Here is a 23,778-nt window from a genome sequence, read left to right as displayed (position 1 = left end):
TAAAAGATACAACGAAACATATACCAATGAATACTTATATCAAATTATATCATTATAATATTCAGTAATAAATACTAGTGCAAAGGGCGTATATCCCCAGAGAAGTATTTAAAACAGTAAGCAATAAATCAAGAATAAACTAAAAAAATCACATCTAATCATTTAACTTAAGGATATGATAGCATTTAAGTTGAAAGCACATCTAGGAATGTATTGGGACAAAACGTATAACTGCTAGCTGCTATTGGTGGACCGATGGGCGAGGGGTAGAGTTCATAACGTGGGGTTCCTACACAAACTCAAAGGGTAGAATTAGATTACGGTACTGTTTCCAAGGGTCCTAAATATTATTATAAAGCTGTATTGACTTTATATCACACACACCTATACCTGGGTGGTATCACTGTACTCAGGAGATGTTGCTGAACACATATTAAGGTGTTCTTTGGCAGTAACCCTTAAAGTTCTAGTACATATATTCTTATATTGCTATGTGTGTCAAAAAAATCACCAATTATATATATATATTTTTTATTTTGGCATAGATTGGTTGTAAAATGGTTGCATGAAAAGAGTCAATATACCCCAAGTTTAATACCTTAGGTGGTCTTCTTTTAAAAACTATATACATGTGAAGGGTTATTCAGGGATTCCTGACTGATATCAGTGTTACAATGTAACTTGCATGACGGTTGTAGATGAGTAACGGATTTTGAGGGTCAAAGTTTTTTTAAATTTTTTTCATCACATTTTATAATTTCTTTTATAGTAAATTATATGATATGATGAAAATAATGGTATCTTTAGAAAGACCATTTAATGGCGAGAAATATGGTATATAATATGTGTGGGTACAGTAAATGAGTAAGGGGAAAACTACAGCTAAACACAAACACCGCAGAAATGTAAAAACAGTCCTGGTCCTAAACGGTAAGAAAATCGAAAAGCGGTCTGGTCACTAAGGGGTTAAAATTTAAGTTGTATGATATAAATGTTTCAAACCCTTAAAGAAACATGTCAACAAGAGCACCCTATAGTGGTTCTGGTGGCAAGAGTGCCTTTAAAGGGCACTCCTGGCACTGCATGAGGACCTCCAGCGACAGATTTTCCCCGTAGGAAAGCATTGATTCAATGCTTTACTATGGGGAGGTCTAATGCGCATGCGGCATTTGCCATGCATGTGCATTAAACCCCGCTCGTCGCGGACGGAAGAGGGGGCGGAGCTTCAACCCAGCATCGAGGGACATTGGCGCTGGGATCAGGTAAGTAAATAACCAGGAAGGGGGGATGCGCGAGGCACAGTATTCCTGGCACTACAGTATCCCCTTAAGCAGGCCATGTTTTATTGCTGTAAAAAGCATCATACTCCTCTTAATTCAATACCAACTTTTTTATTTTCTTCAAAACCTTATTCATTGTATAACTAACAAAACATTGGGTACAAATACTGTGCTCTACACATTGTACATGCAAATGGCTTTTACTCCATATTAGTACCTTAGTGTCTAATATTAGACTAGGTACCTGCAAAGCTTTCTCCATGTTCAGAAGAACGGCTCTAATAATCTGTGAATTCTATAATGTCTAATCACAGATGTGGGCTGGGTAAAACATTTCCCACATTCAGAGCTTTTAGATGGCCTCTATCTTGTATGAATCTTTTTATGTAACTCAAGACTTGTTAATCGGGTAAAAGTTTCCCCACATTCAAGGCACCTTTATGGTTTCTCTCCTGTGTGAACTCTGTGGTGCATTTTAAGAGCATGCTTTGAGTAAAACCGTTGTCCACATTCACAGCATGAAAATGGTTTTTCTCCTGTGTGAATTAATTTATGTGATGCAAGAGTTGTAGCCCGGGTAAAACATTTCCCACATTCAGTGCATTTAAAAGGTTTTTCTTTACTGTGAACCATTTGATGATTAGTTAGATGATGCTTTAGGATAAAACACTTGCCACATTCATTACACTTAAATGGTCTCTCGCCTGAATGAATCAATTCATGTGAAATCAGTTGTGAATTCGAAGTAAAACATTTCCCACATTCAGTGCATTTAAATGGCTTTTCTCCTGTGTGAATCTTCCGATGACTAACAAGATGAGACTTTTTTTTATAAGTCTTCGAACATTCAGTACATTTGTATGGTCTTTCCTTATTATGAACCATTTTATGTGATACAAGATTTGTGGCCCGGGTAAAACCTTTTCCACATTCAGAGCATTTAAATGGCCTTTCTCCTGTATGAGTCCTTTTATGTGCAACAAGACCTGTTAATTGGGCAAAACTTTTCCCACATTCAAGGCACCTGTATGGTTTCTCTCCTGTGTGAACTCTGTGGTGCATTTTAAGAGCATGCTTTACGTTAAACCGTTGTCCACATTCACAGCATGAAAATGGTTTTTCTCCTGTGTGAATTAATTTATGTGATGCAAGATTTGTAGCCCGGGTAAAACATTTCCCACATTCAGTGCATTTAAAAGGTTTTTCTTTACTGTGAACCATTTGATGACTAATAAGATGATGCTTTAGGATAAAACACTTGCCACATTCATTACACTTGAATCGTCTCTCGCCTGAATGAATCCATTTATGTGAAATCAGTTGTGAATTCGAAGTAAAACATTTCCCACATTCAGTGCATTTAAATGGCTTTTCTCTTGTGTGAATCTTCCGATGACTAACAAGATGAGGCTTTTTTTTAAAAGTCTTCGAACATTCAGTACATTTGTATGGTCTTTCCTTATTATGAACCATTTTATGTGACGCAAGTTCTGCAGCCTGGGTAATATATTTCCCACATTCAGAGCATACGTATAGTTTCTGTTCAGTCCAATCCATTTCCTGCTTGACAAGATTTGACACCTGAATAAAATCTGACCCAGATTGAGAAAATAAAATCAGATTTTCTCCTGTGTGATTCATTTCATGTATCATAAGGTCTGGTGTGGATAATAAGTATTTACCTGTATGATTTGGCTGATGCTTAACATCCTGCGTGTCACTACTGATGCCTTGTGGACAGTCAGAAAAAAGGAATATTTCCTCTATGTTGTCTTTGCTCTGAGTAGCATTACCATCAATATAATATGGTGTATTTAATTCAAGACAAGGCTTGATAGAATGTATGTTTGAACAAGTTCTATCATCTTCATTATCTGCAAGAGTAGAATTGTGACTGGATTTATAAATATCGACTCCTGGGCGATTCCCTTCTTCATACGAGGCTGATTCCTCCTTAATAAGAATAGATGAATATTCTGTCTGTGTATTATCTGTGCATGCATGGATGTCAAACCCTGTGAGATTTCCTTCTTCATGTAATGCCGATTCCTTCTTAATATAAGTAGATGGATATTCTGTCTGTTTGTAAACGTCCCTGTCTGATGATGGACACTCTTTCATTATGTACGGAATATTATTTTTGAGTCTTTTTCTTATTTTGCTAGTTCGCAGATAGTGTGGTCCATTTTTGGGTTCAGCTACATTTTCCTCATTGTTTCCAAAACGGGGCACACAATCTGGAGTATGATATTCAGCTGATAAAGGTTTATCTAAAGGAGAACATGTTTTATTTATTATTAGTAGACAAATTATTGCAAGAAAAGGTAAATCAGACTTTATTGTTCATGTACATTTTTGGAAATCAGCTCTGATATGCACAAAGATTATAGAAGTTTAGCATCCTCTTACCCGGTGAGCTGAGGGTCTGGTGATTCTCCTTCATTACGTCCTTGTAGAGATCCTTGTGTCTTTCTAGATACTCCCACTCCTCCATGGAGAAATAGACAGCGACATCCTCACACCTTATAGGAACCTGACACACACAATGATACAGTTACCATCCAGACACATCCCTTATTTTAATGTATAACGTTCTGTTCCCAACAGCCTTACCTCTCCAGTCAGAAGGTGGATGATCTCATTGGTCAGTACCAGGATCTTCTTCTCATTCTCTCTCTCATGTATCAGCAAGGAACGTGGAGTCACTACACTGAGGCTCTCGATTTTACACGATCCTTCTGTTACACGGTGAGGGTGGTTGTGATCAACACACTCACAAAACTTTTTCGCAACCACCTGGTCCTAAATAATAAGCATAAGTTAAATACAGAGGTTTCAATCCCGGGACACAAGTATTTAAACTCTGAGGGTTTCATCCTGTGATTTCCTGCAAGGCTGTTCTCCTCTTGTCTGTGGAACCCTAGAATCTAATTTACACATTTTTTTTCACTGTTGATTAAACAAATCTACTTCTGACCTCCCATTGCCAAATGCCTCCACAGGGGTGTGAAAATTACAAAAATATGGGCTTATGCAAGGGAATCTAAGGCAGTAGCCCAATCTACTCAACCCAACACAAAATAATTTCAGTTAGAAACATTGGATCCCCAGAGTTCTGGATATTTACAGGATAATTTCCCAAATTATATTCAAAGTAAAAATTGATGCTAAAACAGATGGCCTGAAAAGATTTTCTAACTCAGCTACAGTCAGGGCTTTTAAAAAAAAAAAAAAAAAAAAGGTTTTACCAGTTTTGCCAATGGAATTAAATGCCAAAATTCTTAGCTAAGTAAATAACCCTACGTGTCTCAAACTTCACACCCCCCTATCCCTTTAGTGTTTGTGTGTATCATTTGTGGTGGTTGAATGAGGGTTAAACTCCCTGGTGGCATAGCATGAGTGTTCGATCCCTTGAGGTCCATCAGAGGTTAAACTCCCTGGTGGTTCAGTGGGGGAGCAGGTGTAGACCATAATAACCACACCTACTGATCACTGTGCTCTGAGCGCAGACTGGGAGGAACAGGCTGCGCTCTGAATTATTAGTGTGCATAAGGACTGTGAGGGGGGATTGTTGTGGTATTAGAACATCAGAGGTGTAGACAATACACTTTCAGCCCTGGTCCTGACTCCTACCATGGGCTCCCTTGTAGAAGCTCTGCCACTAGACTGAAAATAAAAAAAGAATGCCCAGGAGCTACATGTCCCAGGTGTCGGGTGATGGGAATTTCACATCTCTGCTCCCATATGAAATTTCATCAAGACTTGAACAAAATGAAATTAATGTTTTATTTTGATGTATAATATAATTAAATTGCAGTTATTATTGAGCAACTGTCACTTCCTCGATATTAGCACAATCAAATGGCTAACTAAAAGTCAGGGATAGGCAGTATTAATTGTTTATTTTCATTTAATTTGGTGGACAAATACAGGCAACGTGCCAGCTTAGTTAAATTTTACTGCGAAAAATGCATGGAGGGTATTTAATGGCTTGCAGTGGCAATAACATGTATGGCCTTGCAAGTAAGACAGCAGTTGGAAATGTAAGATATATATATATTTTTTTTTAAATTCTTTATTTTTGCACACGATAGGTAAGGCATTAACCGTACAACTTGTAGGCTTGCGCAGAAGCCGGTATACAAATAATCTGTCAGGTAGATACAGTAATAGACATTAGCCATCATCACATGCTTCAGCTGGAATTCTACTGAACTCGCCTCCCCGCGTGGATTATATGTTCCTTTAAAATTCTAAGCTTAAACACACGATATGCATAGCGAGAGCAAGACAGCTGTGAGGCTTACGCAGAAGCCAAATTGCAAGAGTCCAGTTTCGTAAGCCCAACATTTAACATTGGCCTACTTGCCAAGCCTCGCTAGAAATTCTGCATCACTTGCCTCCCACCTAGGAATTTTATACTATATAGTTGCCCATGATAAGTAAGGCAAGAAAAACAAAACCATGAGGCTTGCGCATGAGTCCACCTACCGAGAAACAGTTGTGCATTCATACTACATGCCATCGGCCCCTATAACAAGCCACTTCCTAGAATCTGGAACATATGCCTCCTATCGAGGATTTTGTTTTTTATGACCAGGCCGTAAGACCTAAGAGGGGGCCCAAACTCTTACACCACAAGCTTTAAATTAAGGCTCCCCCAATTTTCTCCAATATGATCAGGCCTGATGAAGTAAGGGAATAATTAGAGAGAAAATAAAGAAAACCAAGGAAAATATAAGAAAGAAGAACCGGAGACCTCCAATTCACCTGAATGTCAGTGCATTAGCTCCCCGGAAACCGGGGTCATAGCAAGTATGACTGAAAAGAAGATAGACAATGCAGGGAAAGAGGGAGCGGGGGAAAGACAGACTGGGTGCAAGAAGATAGGCAAGATAAGCAGGGGGGAAGGTGAAGGTAGGGGGGAGGGGGAAGGGGCGGACGAGGCGAACTTAATACCACTCGGGACCACCCTGCTCAGTGCCAATATGCCGACCAGACCATATACCCGGCTCCTCAGCCTCTACCGGAACCCACTATGCTCGTATCCCATGGTTCCCAGACCCTCTGGAAATTAGCTATCGTTCCCCTTATTCTTGCTGTCAGGTCTTCCATAATTCTTCCCTCCCTCACTCTAGAGAGCACTCCCCTGAACTCCGGGCCCTCAGGAGAGAGCCACGCCGCTGCTACCGTCCTGCGCGCGCTTAAGGTGATCACCCGCACTAGTTTCTGCTCCCTCCTCGTCCATCCTTCAATAGTTCTGTTTAACAGGTAGATCCATGGGTCTAATGCCAGGGATCTCCTGAACGTCTGCGTCAGAAGACCTTCGACAGATTTCCAAAATCCTCGGATTTTCGGGCAGTCCCACCACATATGGAGGTAAGTGCCTCGCGATCCGCAGCCTCTCCAGCAATCGTCCGAATCTATCTTACGCATGTGATATAAGGTTACTGGAGTAGTATACCACCTGAGTAAGGTTTTCCATGCCTGTTCCTGTTGTGTGACGCATATGGAAGCACTCTTGGTCGCCTCCCATATTTCCTGCCACTCAATCCCTTCCAGTTCCTCTCCCAAATCCGATTCCCATCTATCTGTATACTGCAACTTACCCCATTCCTTGGTTTCGGAGCTAATATGGGCATATAGGAGTGTTATCATACCTTTAGGGGCAGAATCATCCCTACACAGCCTCTCAAAGAAAGTGAACTGTCCCTGTGCCGCTGCTTTAATGCTGGGCTTTCTGGCGAAGTCCCTGATCTGAACGTATCTGAAAAAATCTGCAGGTGTCATATGGTTATGTTGCTGGAGGTCCTCAAACGGTATAATTTCCCCATTTCTATACAGTTGGTAAATACGTTGCAGCCCCGCCCGTTCAATGTTACGGAAGTCCCTAGGAGCCATGCCAGGTGGGAACTCTCTGTTTCGAAGGATCGGAGCCATAGGGGATGGAGATGAAGCCAGACCAAATTTGACACAGTTCGCATCCCATACTCGCAGGGAGTTAAGGATAGCCGGGCAAATTGCCCTTAAGATGGGCATCGATGCCATCGGGTTCGTGACGGTAAGGAGGACATCGTCCGCATAGGCAGAGACTGTGAATTCCTCCCCACCAACCTTCACCCCCTGTATGTCCAGATGCCTACGGATCGCCTGTAGAAGAGGTTCCATGGCCATTACGAAGAGGAGTGGGGAGAGAGGGCAACCCTGTCTGGTTCCATTATGTAGTTCGAAGGGGGTCATCGGAGCCCCTGCAATCCGTATCTGCGCCTTCACATCGTGATACATCGCCCTCGTGACTTGGATGAAGCTTTCCGGAATGCCAAGGTGTTTTAGCACTGAGAACAAAAATTGCCACCGAACCCTATCGAAAGCCTTCTCCACGTCGATGGAGATCACTAAGGATGGTGTTCCAGTCGTAGCTTGGTTCCATATGAGATCCACATTCCGTCTGGTGTTCTCGAATAGTTGTCGCCCCTGTATGAACCCGACTTGGTCTGCGTGGATAAGCGAGGGCAGAATAGGGTTCAGCCGAGCCGCCAGTATCTTAGCCAGAATCTTCAGGTCGTGGTTAATCAACGATATGGGCCTATAGTTCTCAGGGCAGAGCTGGTCCCTATCTGGCTTGGGCAACAGTACGATTGTAGCTAAGGCCATCTCTGGGCCCAGTCGTCCCCCTTGCCTCAGATAGTTGAAGAGTGCCACCAGGTGGGGTGTGAGCTCCTCTCTAAAATTCTTGTAGTACATCCCGTCAAATCCATCCGGGCCTGGTGCTTTGTTACCCTTTAAATTAGAGATGGCCCTACCGACCTCTTCTTCACTGATCTCCGCCGCCAGGCTTTCTGCTGTTTCCTCCGACAGTTTGTTCAAGCCCAAACCATCCAAGTATCGCAAAACGTCGTTCTCCTCTTGTCCCTCCCGGGCCTGTCCGTCTGGTGTGTGGTTGTACAGGTTTTTATAGAAATCCTCAAAGACCTGCGCGATATCCGTCGGCCTAGTTTTTATCGAGCCATCGGGGTGTCTGATTGCCGTGATGTGAGGCCTATTCGGCCTGGGACGTAACGCCCTGGCCAACAGCGTATCCATTTTGTTGGCCTTATCAAAATACATATGTTTGGACCACGTCATGGCCCGGGCCGTGTCATCCAACAAAAGAGTGCGGACCTCCCTCCGAACGGGCTGTAGGCGGTCGAGTAATTCATCGTCCGGGGCTGCTTGGTGCTTCTGCTCCAAATTCCGCAATCGTTTCATTAACATTTCCAATTGGCTGTGCTTCAATTTCTTGTTGCGTGAAGCCAATTTAATCAGGTCCCCACGTATCACCGCTTTATGAGCAGCCCATACTGTGCTAATGGTCACGTCCGGAGTGAATTTTCGGCAAAGTAAGCAGTTATAGCCTCCCTAATGTTATCAGTTATTGTCGTATCCCGTAACAGCGACGCGTTCAGTCTCCATGTCCACGGACTCGCCAGACATAAATTACCCAAAACAATAGAGACGTCCGCATGGTCTGACCAGGAGATACTACCAACCGCCGAGCTGACAATCCTGGACAAGCCTGTTGCATTGACCAGGAAGAAATCTATCCTGGAGTAGGTTCCATGAGGGGCAGAGTAAAACGTATAGTCGCGTTCCGTCGGATGGTGGGCCCTCCAGATATCGACCAAACCCGTGTCTGCAATAAATGTCTTTAGTAATCGGTCCTGCCCCCCCCCCTCCCTGCGACCTCGGGCCCCCATCCCTCGAGCTCCTGTCAACCGCCGGGCACGGGGCTGCATTAAAGTCTCCCCCCATGAGGACCATGCCATGCGGCAATGCCGCGATCCTGTCTCGCAGCGCATTCCAGAATCTGGCGTCCGGTTGATTCGGGGCGTAAACATTAATTAAATGGATGGTATGCGAATGTAGCGTTCCCGATACTATGATGTATCGACCCTCCGGGTCGGCATCTTGGGCATACATCTGAAAAGGGCAGGTATGTCCAATAACTATAGCCACCCCATTCCGTTTACGGTAAGCTCTAGCTTCAAAAGAGGTTGGGTAAGCATGGTCCCGCAGTATTTCGGCTTTCATCCTTTTCAAGGCCCTGAACATAAGACGTCTCTTCTTAGGAGCGTTAAGGCCCTTAACATTCAAAGTGGTAAGTTTAATCTCCATATCTAAGCCTGTCGGATACTGCGAAGACCAACCCGCCCCGGGGTGTAATGCAATGAGACAATTGGGGGAAGCGACTGCCCCCTAGCGTCGACCTCTCGGCCGCCCCCGAAGGAAAGAGAACAAAAGGGTAAAGTGGGGAGAAACGGAAAGAAAAGCAAGAAAAGAAAGACATAGACGGCATGAACGTACCGTCCAGTACAGCGAAGATTCTGGTCTTACGAATCGCCAGAAAGTAGTGGGTGGCGTGCGCCCACTTCCCGACCACGATCAACGTGTGGAGGGAACTGAGAAAACCCAAAGCCACACCTCCCACACGCCCTCTACAATATAATGTGACCCTAAGAATCATTTAACTATCATCCCCACAGCCCTTCCAGACCCTAACTACTCTACTCATAACTGCGGTGGTCTCTGCAGGATAACCTGAGAACGGATGCCCAGGGATCCTGAAGGAGCAGGTAGCAGCCTCCCAGGCACCGGTAAGCTGCATAAACAACCACAGTCCCAAGGTGTAATCCATTGGAACCTGCACCGCGCAGCCCCTAACTACTCAAAACTCCCACCAGAGAATAGAGGCCGATAGGCAGAGTAGGAAATCCATCTAAACATAAAATCAACACACGAAACTATAACCCGTGCCCCGCCCCCTCCTATTACCAAACAATTGAGACAGAGAGACCCCAGTAAACATACGGAACCCACCCCTACCAGAAACCGTCCACCCTCCCGATGCGACCCTCCCGTTGTATAACGGCCCCCACCACCCACAGGTTTAAAAGCGTATTACAATGAAAACTACCGCATAGGTACATAATAGGGAGCGTACGGGCCTGGGGGCGTCAGAGGTGCCAAGGCCCTAGGCAAGGAGGCTAGGAGGCTATGAGGGCTGCCGAGGCGACGGGTGGAGTGAAAATTCAAATAACCGCAACATCGGCAGCCCGGGCAATTTAATCGAAAAAACTATAACCATGTGCAAAGTGTCACGTAGTCCGGCCCCTAAATTGAACGAAGCCGTCCCCGGGTCCCTCTCCTAACAGAAATGGCCTAATGGCTCGGGTAGGCCATGCCAATTGAGCAGTGGCCATCCTCTGATACTCCCGGGGGGGGGGGGGAACAAGACAGTGACATCAACCATGGCACCTAAGTTCTCGAAGTGAGACAGCTCATGTATCATTGTAACCAGTAATCTGTAACCCACTCTGACCCCCCCACCAGTTAAAGGTAGCTACCTGGGCTGGGCGAGGCCGCCAACTATCGGCTGATCCCCCTGACGCACAGGGAAAGGTGGACCAGCTTAACGTCACTACTTTCCGACTATGAAGTATATGCCCATCAGACTCGTAGTGGTTCCCCACTTATCACACTACTCCCCCCTACCATAGTTTGATTTCAACTTCGCCTATGCCTCTTCCAAGTGAAACCCCCCCTCCCCTAAATACAAATACCGCGGTATGTCCCTCCCTCCACACCACCAGAGTAACCTTGTTATATACCAAACCCCTATTGGTGTTGCGCTGCCAACCTGCTACCGAGCTGTTAACTAGTGAGGCGAAAACAATAACCTTATCAGGGCAGTAAACTGTCCCCCCCAGTGAGCGAGCCATTGTGGAAGTGCAATCTCTAATATAATCTATGTTTGCTATTTCTCTGTTATCCGTTGCCCAAAAAGTTTGCGCTTTTCGTTCAAGGATTAGCTTACGTGGTTCTTTGGTTTTTAACATATTCCATTGAAAGTAATGCTCTTTCATTTTTATATTATTTTTTTTAATTTTTTTTTTAACCCCCTCCCCCTTCTATTTTGTTAGAGTGATGCCCCCCTTTTCCTTATTCTATTTTAATTTATTTTCAGTAATAATAATACATTTTTATTTTTTATATATTCAAAGTGAGGAAAGAAAATGCAACTATGCACAGTGGCTTTGCCGGCCCCCGCCCCCCTCCCACCACTTAGGAGCACGTAAGGACCCCATTACCACAGTTCAAGTACAAAACAACCCCCCAGGGTACCAAAAAACCTGCGATACGGGGAGAAAATAAATGCAGAACCAACATAACAGCATAGTCATTAAGACCTGTGAAAGCGTCCTGGAGTAGTCCCTCGCATTCAACCCGTGCTCGGGGTCCGACCTCCAGGCCAGGACGCTCCAGCAGCTTGCACCGCAGGGAGGGGGTAGGATAGAACAACAAAACCCTAACCCACCCAATCCAACAAGATAGCGGCCCAAGCGGCACCCATGCGGCCTGTGGTAAGCCACCAACAGCTGCGGCCCGATGCGGGTGACCCCCACCGCCCTCACTCCCCGGGAAAAGGGGAGGCTAGGCCCCGATCTCAATGGCAGGCCCCCCATCAGGGCCCACAGGAAAGGGCCATCTGGTGGAGACCAATGGGGGGGGGGACAGGGAAAATACCACGACCGATGCCGGGAAAAGGGGCCCCAAACCGAATCCCCCCACCCAAAATAAGGGACAGGACACCCACCCTCGGGGCCAGGACCCACCGGGGGAGAGAGGAAGGGTAAGAAAGACCCCAGATGAAACACGATACCCATCCGCATGAGCTATCGGTGCGCTCTCGATCCCGCTCCTCTCCACTCCGATTGCAGCTGGGGAAGGTCATCCGGGAACATCGCCACACTGGGAAGATCCGGAGGTGGTTGTACGCCAAGGCCACTCAGCAGTCGGTGAGGATCCCCTCCTGGAGTCAGGATGTGCGCCCGGTCTCCCCGAAACACCATCAATTTAAAGGTGAAACCCCACGCATACTTAATGCCGGCACTCCGCAGGGCTTCCGTGATGGGGCGCCAGTCCCTCCTCCTCTGCAACGTAGACGGAGCCAGGCCGTGATAGAGGGATATAATCTTCCCGGCAAACCTGATGGGGCCCTCCCGGCTCTTTTTCATGAGAGCCTCCTTGGTGCTATAGTGGAGGAAGCGGATGATGACGTCCCGTGGGGAGCTGGCGTCGGGCCTCGGACCCCTCAGGGCCCTGTGAGCTCTCTCCATGTGCCATCGTTCCTCCGGGACTTGTGGGAGCAGGGGCTTCAAGATGGTGAGTAGAGTCCCTTGCAGATCCTCGTCTGTACCCTCCGGCAGGCCCCTCACACGGAGATTGTTCCTCCTGGACCGATTAGCCATGTCCTCGAGGGCAAGGTCCATTTCCACCATGTGAGCCGACACTCGGTTCACTCGGTCGACCACAGCGTTATGGGCCTGTGTTGAGGCCTCTACGCGGTCCTCCAGCTGCGCGGTACACTCCCCGAGGGCCCCGATCTCGTCCTGGAGCACTGCGGTAGATTTAGCAATTTCCCCCGCCAGGAAGGACCGCACCTCCGCCAACTTAGCCAGGACAGCCTCCCGGTCATCAGGTGAAGACTCTCTCTCCGCACGAGGGGAAGCCTGCGGGGACGCCCCAGCGCCATCTTGGGTCCCCTGATGGGTCGGTCGTTGCGCCGACATAAGGTCTAGGACGGAGCCTCCGGAGTCCGCTCCCCGCTTAGGTTGCTTTTTGGAGAGTCTCTTCTCCATACTAGGGACCTCGGTGGGGCAAATAATTACCAAAAAAGGTCGCTTTTGTAGGCTTTTAGGGCGCGTTAGTCGGGAGCCTCAGTGAGACACGTCCAGTCTCATCGACGGTCAGACCACGCCCCTGAAATGTAAGATATTTATAAATACACGGGAGTACTAGAGTGGTTAAAGATGTCTCTGTAACTGAGGAACAAACAGGCAGCCAGTTCCATTCTGATCATTGAAGTTGGTTTGAGCTAGGAATCCTAGAACTCAGAATACACCTTTCCATTCTAGGGAGACAAAATGTGCTGGGTTATCTTGAATAACCTGTTGCCATGGATATGATAATGTTTGTTTTAGAATATATCTGTCAGGATCCCGCGGACGGCTGCGAGGGGAGGCTGCAGTCCGCTCGCGGCACTCACCCTCCAGCCGTCCGCGGGTTCTTTCCCGGCATACGCTCGCTGGGCGGCATCCTCCCAGCCTCGGATGCCGCCCGCGTCCTCCTCTCTGTCCCCCAGCGGCAGCATGCATGACGCTGAACGCTGGGGGACCGCCCACTCTTGTACACGCCGCGGTCAGCCACCTGACCCGGCATTAAAAGCACAGTGCCTCAATCACAGTGGGAGGTATACATATCTCCCACATGTGATTACTAATTCTGATTGGAAATTATCCAATCAGAATTAATCTAATGGTTTAAATACTTACCTTTCCTGTCTCTCAGTGCCCTGTTGTGGTCTTTGCTTACTACTATTGCTACTGAACTTGTGTTTCTGGTTACGTACTCTCTGGCTTGTTAAACTGACTTTGTGACTTTCTCCTACCCTTTGACCTCGGCTTGTTTCTCGTTATTCTGTCTTCTGGTTCCCCTTACTCGGCTTGTCTCCTGACTATTCTTTGTGTGCTTAGCCCGGCCACTCTAAGGTCCGATACTGCACCTTTTCTGTGTGTGTGTGTGTGTGTGTGTTAGCGTGCTGGGTTCCCCGAATCGTGACAATATCTTGTTAGTGTGAAGTTCTACAATTTCTCACCTCTCCAGTAAGCAAACAGATGATTTCCACGGTGAGATCCAAGATCTTCTTAGCAATCTGAGTCCAGTCCATGTTCATCAACTCCAATGTTCTGACAAAGAAGAATTAAAGTACATATATAAATATTATACATTTGTGAAGATTCCACAGTTAAATTAAAGGTGTAGTCTAGGCACCATAAGACTACTGGGCAGTATAGAGGTTATGGTGTGATGAGTACCCTGGGGACATCCCACTTTAAATAGTCAAACTGGTTTTGAATAGACTGATAATTACCTGGGTTCCATGGTCTCAGTCTTATTATAAATTGGTGCCAGCGGTCTCATGGCACTAAACCACCACAATGGTAATTAGACTGTCCCTTTTATCCATAATGTGGTCATCGTAAACTGGAAAAGGGTTCTATATTCAAACCATATGTATTTAAATATGTCCTTTTAATAAACTATGACAGCACTGCTGGGCATTTTGAATCTAGTCAGGCTTTAACCTAAATCATATTCATATTGCATGCCATCTTAAATGTTTTATACAATATATACTGTTATATCAGACAAGTTTGATGAAACAATTTTTAATGTTTTATGCAGTTAATAGAATACATGATGTTCCAATGGCTTATACTTTGCTTTTGGAGACCTAAGTAAGTAAAGAGCACTAAATAAGAAGAAATGTTAAATGAGATATGCTCAATTAAAGGAACAAACATGTATTCCTTACCCTATAGTGTTAAAAATACCATCTAGCCCCCGTTAATATAGTAAAATCTTTTTATTCCAGTCTGCTGCTGCTGGCTCTGCCCCTGATCTCTCTGCTTGGCTGACATCATCAGGAGTGTTATTCAAAGCCAATCACAAAGTTTTCCCATAGGAAAGCATTGGATTGGCTGAGTCTGTCAAGTAGGCAAATCAGGGGCAGAGCCAGCACAAGCCAAACATAGCCCTGGTCAATCAGCATCTCCTAATAGACATGCTTTGAATTAATACATCTCTATCTATGAGGAAAGTTCAGTGACTCCATGAATAGAATATCAGTCACACTGTGCAGCAGGAAGCACCTCTAGAAGCCAAATGAGTAGTGGCCAGTGGAGGTATTCCTAGGCTGTAATGTCAACATTCAAACATAAAATTACAGGAAAAGCTCTACTGAAAATTGGTAATAAGTGTGTGGTTTATAAGGTACAGGGTGCTCTTAAAGGAAAAGAATCTGTCCCCATACCAGATATATACATGTAATAAAAAATAAGAAATGATCCCAAGGCACACCACAGATTTGCACATAAAAATAGTATTTATTCATGCATAGAAAATACACCAAGATGTCATTATAGCTGAGAGAAAGTGCACAATACAGTGCTAAACCAGTAAGTAAAGTGCTAACTGCAAAAACCCTTTTAAAAAAGTATACTGACCAAGAGCAGGAGAAATGAAACCCCAACTGTTACAAACTGACATTTGTCACTGGCCCTTTAAATGAAAAATTGCCCTGCTTCCCTGGGTTGTGGAGAAGCCTACTTGCCAGTCTACTTCCACATGACTATGGCCCCTGGGAGATTGTGCCCCTGAAAACTTATGGACTTTTATTGGGTGTGTATGGCCCATTAAGAACTGTCTGGGGACATATTGTGACTTTGGTGAACAATGCCCCTTTAAGACTATGTCCCCAGACCTGTAAAATAACTTGTCCCTGGCTCCCACTTGGTTCAGTAAATGGGGCTTACTGAACCACGTACCACACAGGCGGACCACCCAGAAGTGGAAGTGTGCAGGCAATTTAACAACCAGGCTGTGAGGTTACTGCAGGTTAATTGCCGACCGCTGGGTGGCCGCAGTTCGTGCAAACGAACACGTGGCGGCGGCCATCTTTGCTCATTCGAACGAGGTCAGCGGTGTGATTCATGGAACTAAAATCGGCTACACATTTCCGCGAACACCGCTTATCCTTACCTTCTCCCATACTGAATTTTCAGCTGCAGAGACTAAGTCCCGTTCGAAGATTCGAACGCCCGTTCGAATAGGACTTAGTTGTTTTTCTACATGAAATTGACCGACCGCACAGCCCAAATCTATGGAACTGTTTTGGGCAGGAAAATGTGCTTGGTCATAAAGGACTTCCGTCTATCTTTTTATCCACTGGAAGGATTTGGCTGATTTTTGAGAGTGTTTATGTTTAAAGTGTGCTGATTAATAATATGTAATTGTGAAGATTGGATGTATGGTTTTAAAGTTACAGTGTATGTGTAAAAAACTGTATTTTTACTGTCTGTGATAATTATGTTAAGCATTGTGTAACATAATTATATCACAGGCAGAGGGGAGAATTTTGTGTGTAATTGCTGGTAGTGTTTTTGGATATGTACGTGTGTGATTGGTTGTTTTGTAACGCCCTGTGGATGGTCCTATCTAAGGGAAACCTGCATAAAAGAAGGTTCTTTTGGTGCCAATAAAACAGAATGACTTGACCCTCTAACTTGCAGCCTTGACTCATGTTTGTAGGGGACAGCTATAATTACTACAGGGATTGCTATGCTCTTCATACTCCCTTATGAGCTCTTGTTCCTGATCCTGCTTCGCTTTGCAGAAGGAAGAGGTTCACCTACTGGAACCTGGAGCCTGGTCGTAGGTCCAGGGCGCAGAGCAGACGGCGAGATACCAGCCCAGCAGCGGTGGTTTGTGGAGTCTGCAGTACTTCTGGTGTTTACGCAGTAGTTATGGTGTCTACGGTGCTGATGGTCCTTTGGTGAGCGCTAGGAGCATCCTTTTCTACGGTCCAACTTCCAGCCAGCCTGGAGGCAACCGTAACACCAACGTTTCGAGAGGCACAGGGGTACAGTTGGAGGAATTCCTGAAAATGGAAGCGAGACAAATGGTCCGCTGCCGTGTTGTGAATACCGGAACTGTGTACACAAGATAAAGAAATGTTGAGTTGCTGCTAAATGTGACGGACCGACTGCACCCCGACCGGGTACCTCCGTCAATCGCTGCTTCCTAGTACTGACGAGTACCATAAGCACTGCGCTGGAACACCATAACTAATGCAAACCCCACGAACTGCCGCAGCTTGGTTGGGGTCTTGCTGTCTCCTACCCACCTCGGACTTATGACCAGGATCCAGCTTCCAGTGGGTAGACCTCTCTTCGTCCAGAGAGCGAAGCAGGAATAAGCTCTTACAAGAGCTTAGTGATTATACTCAGGGGAGTATAGTGATTATAGCAATTCCCCAGAGTGTAGTTGTCCAATCCCGCAAACATGAGCTGAAACTTCAAGAAGGTGCAAGGTGATCTGAGCTTTAATGGTTCAGGTTGACTTTTATACAATTCTCCAGGCCAGAGGAACACCCCCGGATCTGATGAGGCACAGGAACACAAAAGACATAAACCAATCAGAACAAACATACAGTCTGTGGCACGCCCATGTACAGCACACAATCCCTCCCCTCTGCTTGGGAGATAATGGAGTAAAGTCCTGTAAGTAACTCCATTATCTCCAAGCAGAAAAAACAAATTTTCACACCCCAAAACATAACATATCCCAAAAAGAGATAGACCTGATCTGGGTGAACAACATATCCAAAGATCACCCAGATCAGAGCAGGGGGTTCAAAAGTTTAATGGAAGTCTCTTTTTGATTCCAATGATAAAAGTTCACTTCAAATAGTCGAACGGGACCCTTTGTGCACAGTCAGGGTTGAAGTGTGTTCGGTAGATTATTTCTTCATGCATATTTAGCTGAACATAGAAGGAGGTGGAAGTCCCAGCGGTGTTCGTGCTGTCGAGTGTCCGATTTCAGTTCCATGAACTCAACGGCAAAACATTGCTGACCGTATTCGATTAAACAAGATGGCTGCCGCCAAATGGTCGACTGTACGAACGGCGACCACCCAGCCGTTTGTCAATTAACCGCTTGTTAACTCCCAGCCCGGGGGGTAAATGGGCTGCACACTCCACTTGTGTGTGGTCCGACTGCTCGGTTGTTTGTTCGGTAAACGAACACCATAAGTAGAATCCATTTAGTAGCCCCATATACCGAACCGCAGAGGGGAAAAGGCATGAACAAAGCCATAAGTGCCGAAGCCAGGTCTAATACATGGGCCATAGTCCTGAGGCAAGAGGCTGCCAACCAAGCCCCTCCAAAAACTTGTGGCAAACTCACAGGAAAAGGGAAGTTTGTCACACTAACCAAGTTAAGCGTCTAACAAACCTCATGATAATGAGAGAAGGGGAACGACCCTTATTAATGATTTGACATGCCGTCTGATTGTAGAAAAGCATTGTACAGTTTGTCCAGACCAGGAGTGTCCCAGGGCGCTGCTGCGTCCACAATAGGATAAATTTCAAACAATGCTGAAGTCAGATTAAAGGCCTCCAAATGATTCGGTTTCGGTAGGCCAACAGCCCCACAGCCATTGGTCACCACAAATAGCGGCAAAGCCAGTGGAAGCCGCTACATCTGGCCAGAGCATTGGGGAATTGTCCGAAATAGGAGGGATTAACATAGATTTCCCATTCCACTGACATAGGAATTTCTGCCATATCCGTAAATCTGCCGTGGCCTGGTAATCAAGAGGAACCCTACTGTCTTTGGAGGGAAGACACGGTAATAAACAAAGAAGCTGTTTAATGAATGACCTGCCCTGAGGGATGATTCTCATCGCAAAATTACACGATCCGAGCAATGATTGTAATTCTTACGGCTACAGGAACCCAGTAGTAAGTAATCATCAATTCCCGCTAGGATACATTCAATTTTTATCCCTTGGTAAGCTGGATTCCATAGCCACTGAGTCGAGTTGAATGCCAAGAAAAACGGACTATGTTGTCAGGACCTTCTGTTTTGGAAGGTGAAACTGGGACACCCAAACTCTCAAATAGCTGTATGGCATCCTATAGACTATGTGGCGGATTATCATTGCACTCTATGGTGAGAAAATCGTCTAAATAGTGAAGTACTGATGGACATCTACATGAATTAAGAAGTAACCAGCATAAGGCCTCGGCAAAAGTATCAGAAATTTTTGGGCTACTTTTTGAACCTAACGTCAGCCTATTGAAAAAAATAATACTGGTTTCTCCACTTAACCCCTTAAGGACCAAACTTCTGGAATAAAAGGGAATCATGACATGTCACACATGTCATGTGTCCTTAAGGGATTAACACCATGGAGATGCCATAGAGAAGGATGAATTGGGAGTAATTTGAAGGACTTAACCATTTCGGTCTTACTTAACCATGCCCCAACACCGGTTTATATGATAGCTTGGACAGCATTGTCTATCATGGCATATTGTAGAGAGAATTCCTCGGATGGAAATAAACTGGGGATGGTGGAGGAGTGTTTCCATGTGACTACACCTATTGGATTTGTCCGCCAAATAGCAAAGGGAGGTGGGAAAGGGGATAAACCCTTGATCCAATTTGTGTAGTAAAAGTGTGTAAACTGAACCTGGGTCATTGATAGCTGACTGCAAGTTTTTACATTCCATAATACCAGTAGGTAAGGCCAAAATGCCAGTGTGGAAACCGTTCCGAAAACCCTGAAACCAAGAATTCCACTAATTGTGGAGATTAGTTTGCGTTAAATCAGTTTTTATTGAGATCAACATATGGAACTTTTTACCCATGCATGGTGCATACTTAAAAAGTGACATAGCTTATTGAGTCGGTATATCTATAGCGGTTTGCCTTCGCAGAGGCATGTTGTGCGTGATCTCTGAGGTTGTTGAGACCGGCATTTTTAACTGGTGACCCACGCAGGGGATTGTTCCTAAGGCTAGTGCTCATTTCACGGGTCCATTATAGCTTGTTGCTCATCTTATTCATGTCTGGGGGTTCAGTTCGTCGTCAATGTCTTCGGTCTGAGTGTGTGTCTGAGCTTCCATGAAGCATTGAGTAGCATGTCTGTCTGTTGCCGTTATGTGGTTATTCCGACTGGTGACTGGGTGTAAGTGGTGTGGGTGTTTGCCATGTCTCTGGGTTGGTTTAGTGTTGCTTGTGGATTATCCAGTCTTGTGTTAGTGTGTGGGATGTGGTGTGGGGGTTAGGTCTATGGGGTTGGTCGGTCTGGTCTGTCAGGGGTTGTCCTGTGTCTAGTGGTCTATGTTCACAGGTAGGGAAGAGTGGGATTCGAGTGTTAGGGATAGGTGTGGAAGACAGAAAAGAGAAGGAGGGAAAGAGGGGTACGATTTGGGTGTAGCCCCCGGCCATCGCCCCTGCCTGTCACCCCCCTGCTGGCGATGTCCCCCCTAAGAGATAGCGGCTTGTCACCAGTGAGGTGTAGATCTGGGAGATGGCCTTGGTGGAGGTGTGTCTTGCAGGCAGAGGGATTCGAAATCAGTGCGGTCCCAGAGTATGCTGGGTTTTTGTGGTATTGAGCAGACGTAGTGTGCTATTTGTTCCTTTGCGATTGTGTGTAGGAATGTGTGTTGTTGTTCTGGGAAGAGCTCAGTAAGTGGGCGGATTACGCATGTCAGGGTTATCACATCGGCTATGCGTAGGATCTTGTCAGGCTTGGGAATGGGCTGTGGTCGCCCGCTGGAAAGTATGGATTGCCCCTCAAGGGGAGCCTGCGGTTTGGCCCGGTCGTGAAATAGTATTTAGTCCCGTTCTGGTGCCAAAGTTGGAGTGTGGCCTTAACAAGTGGGTTTGAGAGTTGGGTTTGTTTGCTCGTTTCCTTCGTGATCCAGGGCAGGGTGTGGTTTGTCTCTCATCTTTGTGGACCAGCTAATGATTCCGTTAGTTGGGAGTGAGCTATATGCGGGGGTTTGCACCGCCAAACGAATTTGCGGATTTCCGCCTGTATGGCTGTGAAGGTCTTCAGGGCCTGGATTGGTACTGTTTGATGGAGAGGAGTTTGACGCGAACAGTTGAGACAACTTAATAACATTAACAGTTGTGAAATACGGTTTGGGATGTAGTTTATTGGGGCACATTGTCTTAGAATGTGCTTTGAAACATTGTGTACAGATATGTAATAACCTACAGGCACTGAACCCACGAGCACCCGCATTAAAATTGTTACATATTTGGGATTTCCCAAGGAACACAATTGGTCTGCCAAGCTTATCTTTTATGACTTTCTCAGACCTGGCTGGTAAACCAGGGGGTTGTTGGCCCGAGACTGAGGAGTCATTAGGATGAAGATTTGACCTGTGGGAGGTTGAAGAATACAAAGCACAGGCTGGGGTCCTCAGGCCGGCGAAATGCCTACAGAACAACTCTGTATCCAGTTTACTCCAGTTATTGACCGTATTAAACTGGGCCAGAGTTGGCGCTGTTTTGGGCAAGAATGACCTATGATAATCATAAAAGGCATATCCGCCGTATTTGTGCCCCAGGTCCACCAGCTTATGCCTATACATGTCGAATTCTTAAAGGGACACTCCAGGCACCCAGACCACTTCTGCCCATTGAAGTGGTCTGGGTGCCAACTCCCACTACCCTTAACTATGCAACTGTAATTATTGCAGTTTCTTATAAACTGCAATAATTACCTTGCAGGGTTAACTCCACCTCTAGTAGCTGTCTACTAGACAGCCACTATAGGGCACTATAGTGCTAGAGCGTTCGCTCAATTCTCTGTAGGAAAGCATTTTCAATGGTTTCCTATGGGGAGCTCCAATGCGCATGCGCGGCATTGCCGGGCATGCGCATTAGGTCTCCCCGGCCGGTGGGCGGGATCAGTCTCGCCCACCGGCCGACGTAATGACTGGGAGGAGCAGCGGCGAGAAGAAACCACCGCCGAGGGACATTGGCGGGGTCTCAGGTAAGTGACCTGAAGAGGTTTTCACCCCTTCAGCTACCGGGGATGGGAGGTGGGAGGGAGAGGGGACCTGCAGTGCCAGGAAAACGGATTGTTTTCCTGGCATTGGAGTTTCCCTTGAAGAACCACAGATAAGTCCCCATAAGCATACATCTTATTCTCCACGATATCCTGGGAAGCAATAAGAACAATAGGTCCTTACCTTCCAGGATATCTTTGCGGATCTGAGGTGGTACCATATGGGCTGCTGTTATCATGAGAGTATCAATTGGAGGTATGGGGACTGCTACATTACCCTGTAAAATAGCCGTAGCAGCTGCTAGAGATGGAGCATCTGACAAAGTCGGGTTCGTTGCCAAGTGGCCCGACTCTAATCTCTCGGTTCTATCTCTAATTTGGCCCATGGATGATAGGAGAGAAGGGGTTTTAACTCCTTCAGCACCGAGGGAGGGGGGCACCCCAAGAGCCTATAGTGCCAGGAAATCGGGTTTGTTTAAGAGGAAGCCTGCTACGAATGGGATAAAAGTGCCCAACAGCAGACAGGAGATATTCTCCCTCACATACACATAAATAAACACATGCACGTACTCTCTCTAAAATACAGATTTTTCCTTTCACTTACAAACCTTCTCTCTTATAAACAAACGCACTCTTGTACAGATAAACATTCTCTCTCACTCATACAAGTGATTTACAGTCCTGCATTACCAATGTCAGTTCAATCTAGCCTGGACAGTAATGATTGGCTGTGAGCAGTTTATCCCAGCATTCTCTGTCTACCAATACTGTCCAGGTTGCATGAAATGGACACTAATAATGCAGAAACAATAGCAGAGAAATACTGCACATAGTAATCAGCACACACTGACAGAAAGACTGCGTATTTTAACTTACAATAAGGAGCTATTTACAATAAGGAGCTATTTACAATAAGGAGATATTTACAATAAGGAGCTATTTACAATAAGGAGATATTTACAATAAGGAGATATTTACAATAAGGAGATATTTACAATAAAGAGATATTTACAATAAGAAGATATTTACAATAAAGAGATATTTACAATAAGGAGATATTTACAATAAGGAGATATTTACAATAAGGAGATATTTACAATAAGGAGATATTTACAATAAAGAGATATTTACAATAAGGAGATATTTACAATAAAGAGATATTTACAATAAGGAGATATTTACAATAAAGAGATATTTATCTCCTATCTGTTCCCACTGATTGACTGACAGTGAGTAAATCATGGCAGACTGAGATCTTATGACCCAATAAAGCACAGAGCTGGATATATTCCATCTAGACACAGTGACGTCATGCAATGATGACGTCAGAGCCATGTTATATTATTGTGTATTATACAAACACTGAGCTCTGACATCAAACACAAACTGACCTGGAACCAGACCGGAAGTGAAAACTAGCGTGGACCGAGTTTGAAAACACTGTAATTGCCAGCTGCCGACAGCTTCCTGTTTACGTCCCACGGAGGTGCAAAGACTGTCGGGAGTTGTAGTTTCCGTTTGTTCCTTGTGTTCTAGACCGGAAACGGAAGCAGCGTGTTGCTGGGAGATGGAGTGTAACTGTCAATAAAGCTGGTTACAGCTCATATCATGTATGGAGGGCAATGCTCTCTGTCAGTAGCAGGAAAATCCCATTTATAGCCTGAAACATAATGTGTCTCCAAACCAGGAGCCTGGGGGCAGACATTTTATTTTATCAATAAACTTTATTATATTACCCAGCATTCCACTGGGTTTATTATTGATTACTTCTCCTCCTGTGTTTTATATTTAGAACTTCAATCTCTTCCCAATAGAAATAGCTTTTTACAAAGTGGATATTGTTAATTATTAATACTGTGAAACATTTTACAACTTTTCTATGTACTCTGAAATTCAGAACAACTAATTGAATTCATTTTGAATTACTTTCCTTAAAGGAACACTATAGTCACCTAAATGACTTCAGCTAAATAAAGCAGTTTTAGTGTATAGATCATTCCCCTGCAATTTCACTGCTCAATTCACTGT

General features: G+C 45.3%; 1 protein-coding gene across 1 annotated transcript; it reads right to left on the bottom strand.

Moving 5' to 3' along the window:
* Positions 1–1,221: 1,221 nt before the first annotated feature.
* Positions 1,222–23,201, bottom strand: LOC134574833 (zinc finger protein 345-like). Its single transcript, XM_063433894.1, has 5 exons — positions 23,142–23,201; positions 13,975–14,065; positions 3,894–4,082; positions 3,690–3,813; positions 1,222–3,550 (listed from the first exon to the last, which is right to left on the bottom strand). The coding sequence occupies exons 2-5, from the start codon at positions 14,050–14,052 to the stop codon at positions 1,719–1,721; spliced, it is 2,223 nt and encodes a 740-aa protein (XP_063289964.1). The 5' UTR covers positions 14,053–14,065; positions 23,142–23,201; the 3' UTR covers positions 1,222–1,718.
* Positions 23,202–23,778: the final 577 nt, after the last annotated feature.

Source organism: Pelobates fuscus, chromosome 10 (genome assembly GCF_036172605.1).
Source record: "Pelobates fuscus isolate aPelFus1 chromosome 10, aPelFus1.pri, whole genome shotgun sequence".
Classification (NCBI taxonomy): domain Eukaryota; kingdom Metazoa; phylum Chordata; class Amphibia; order Anura; family Pelobatidae; genus Pelobates; species Pelobates fuscus.
The sequence above is the reverse complement of the archived record's forward strand: the minus strand, read 5'-3'. Positions and strand labels throughout refer to the sequence as shown.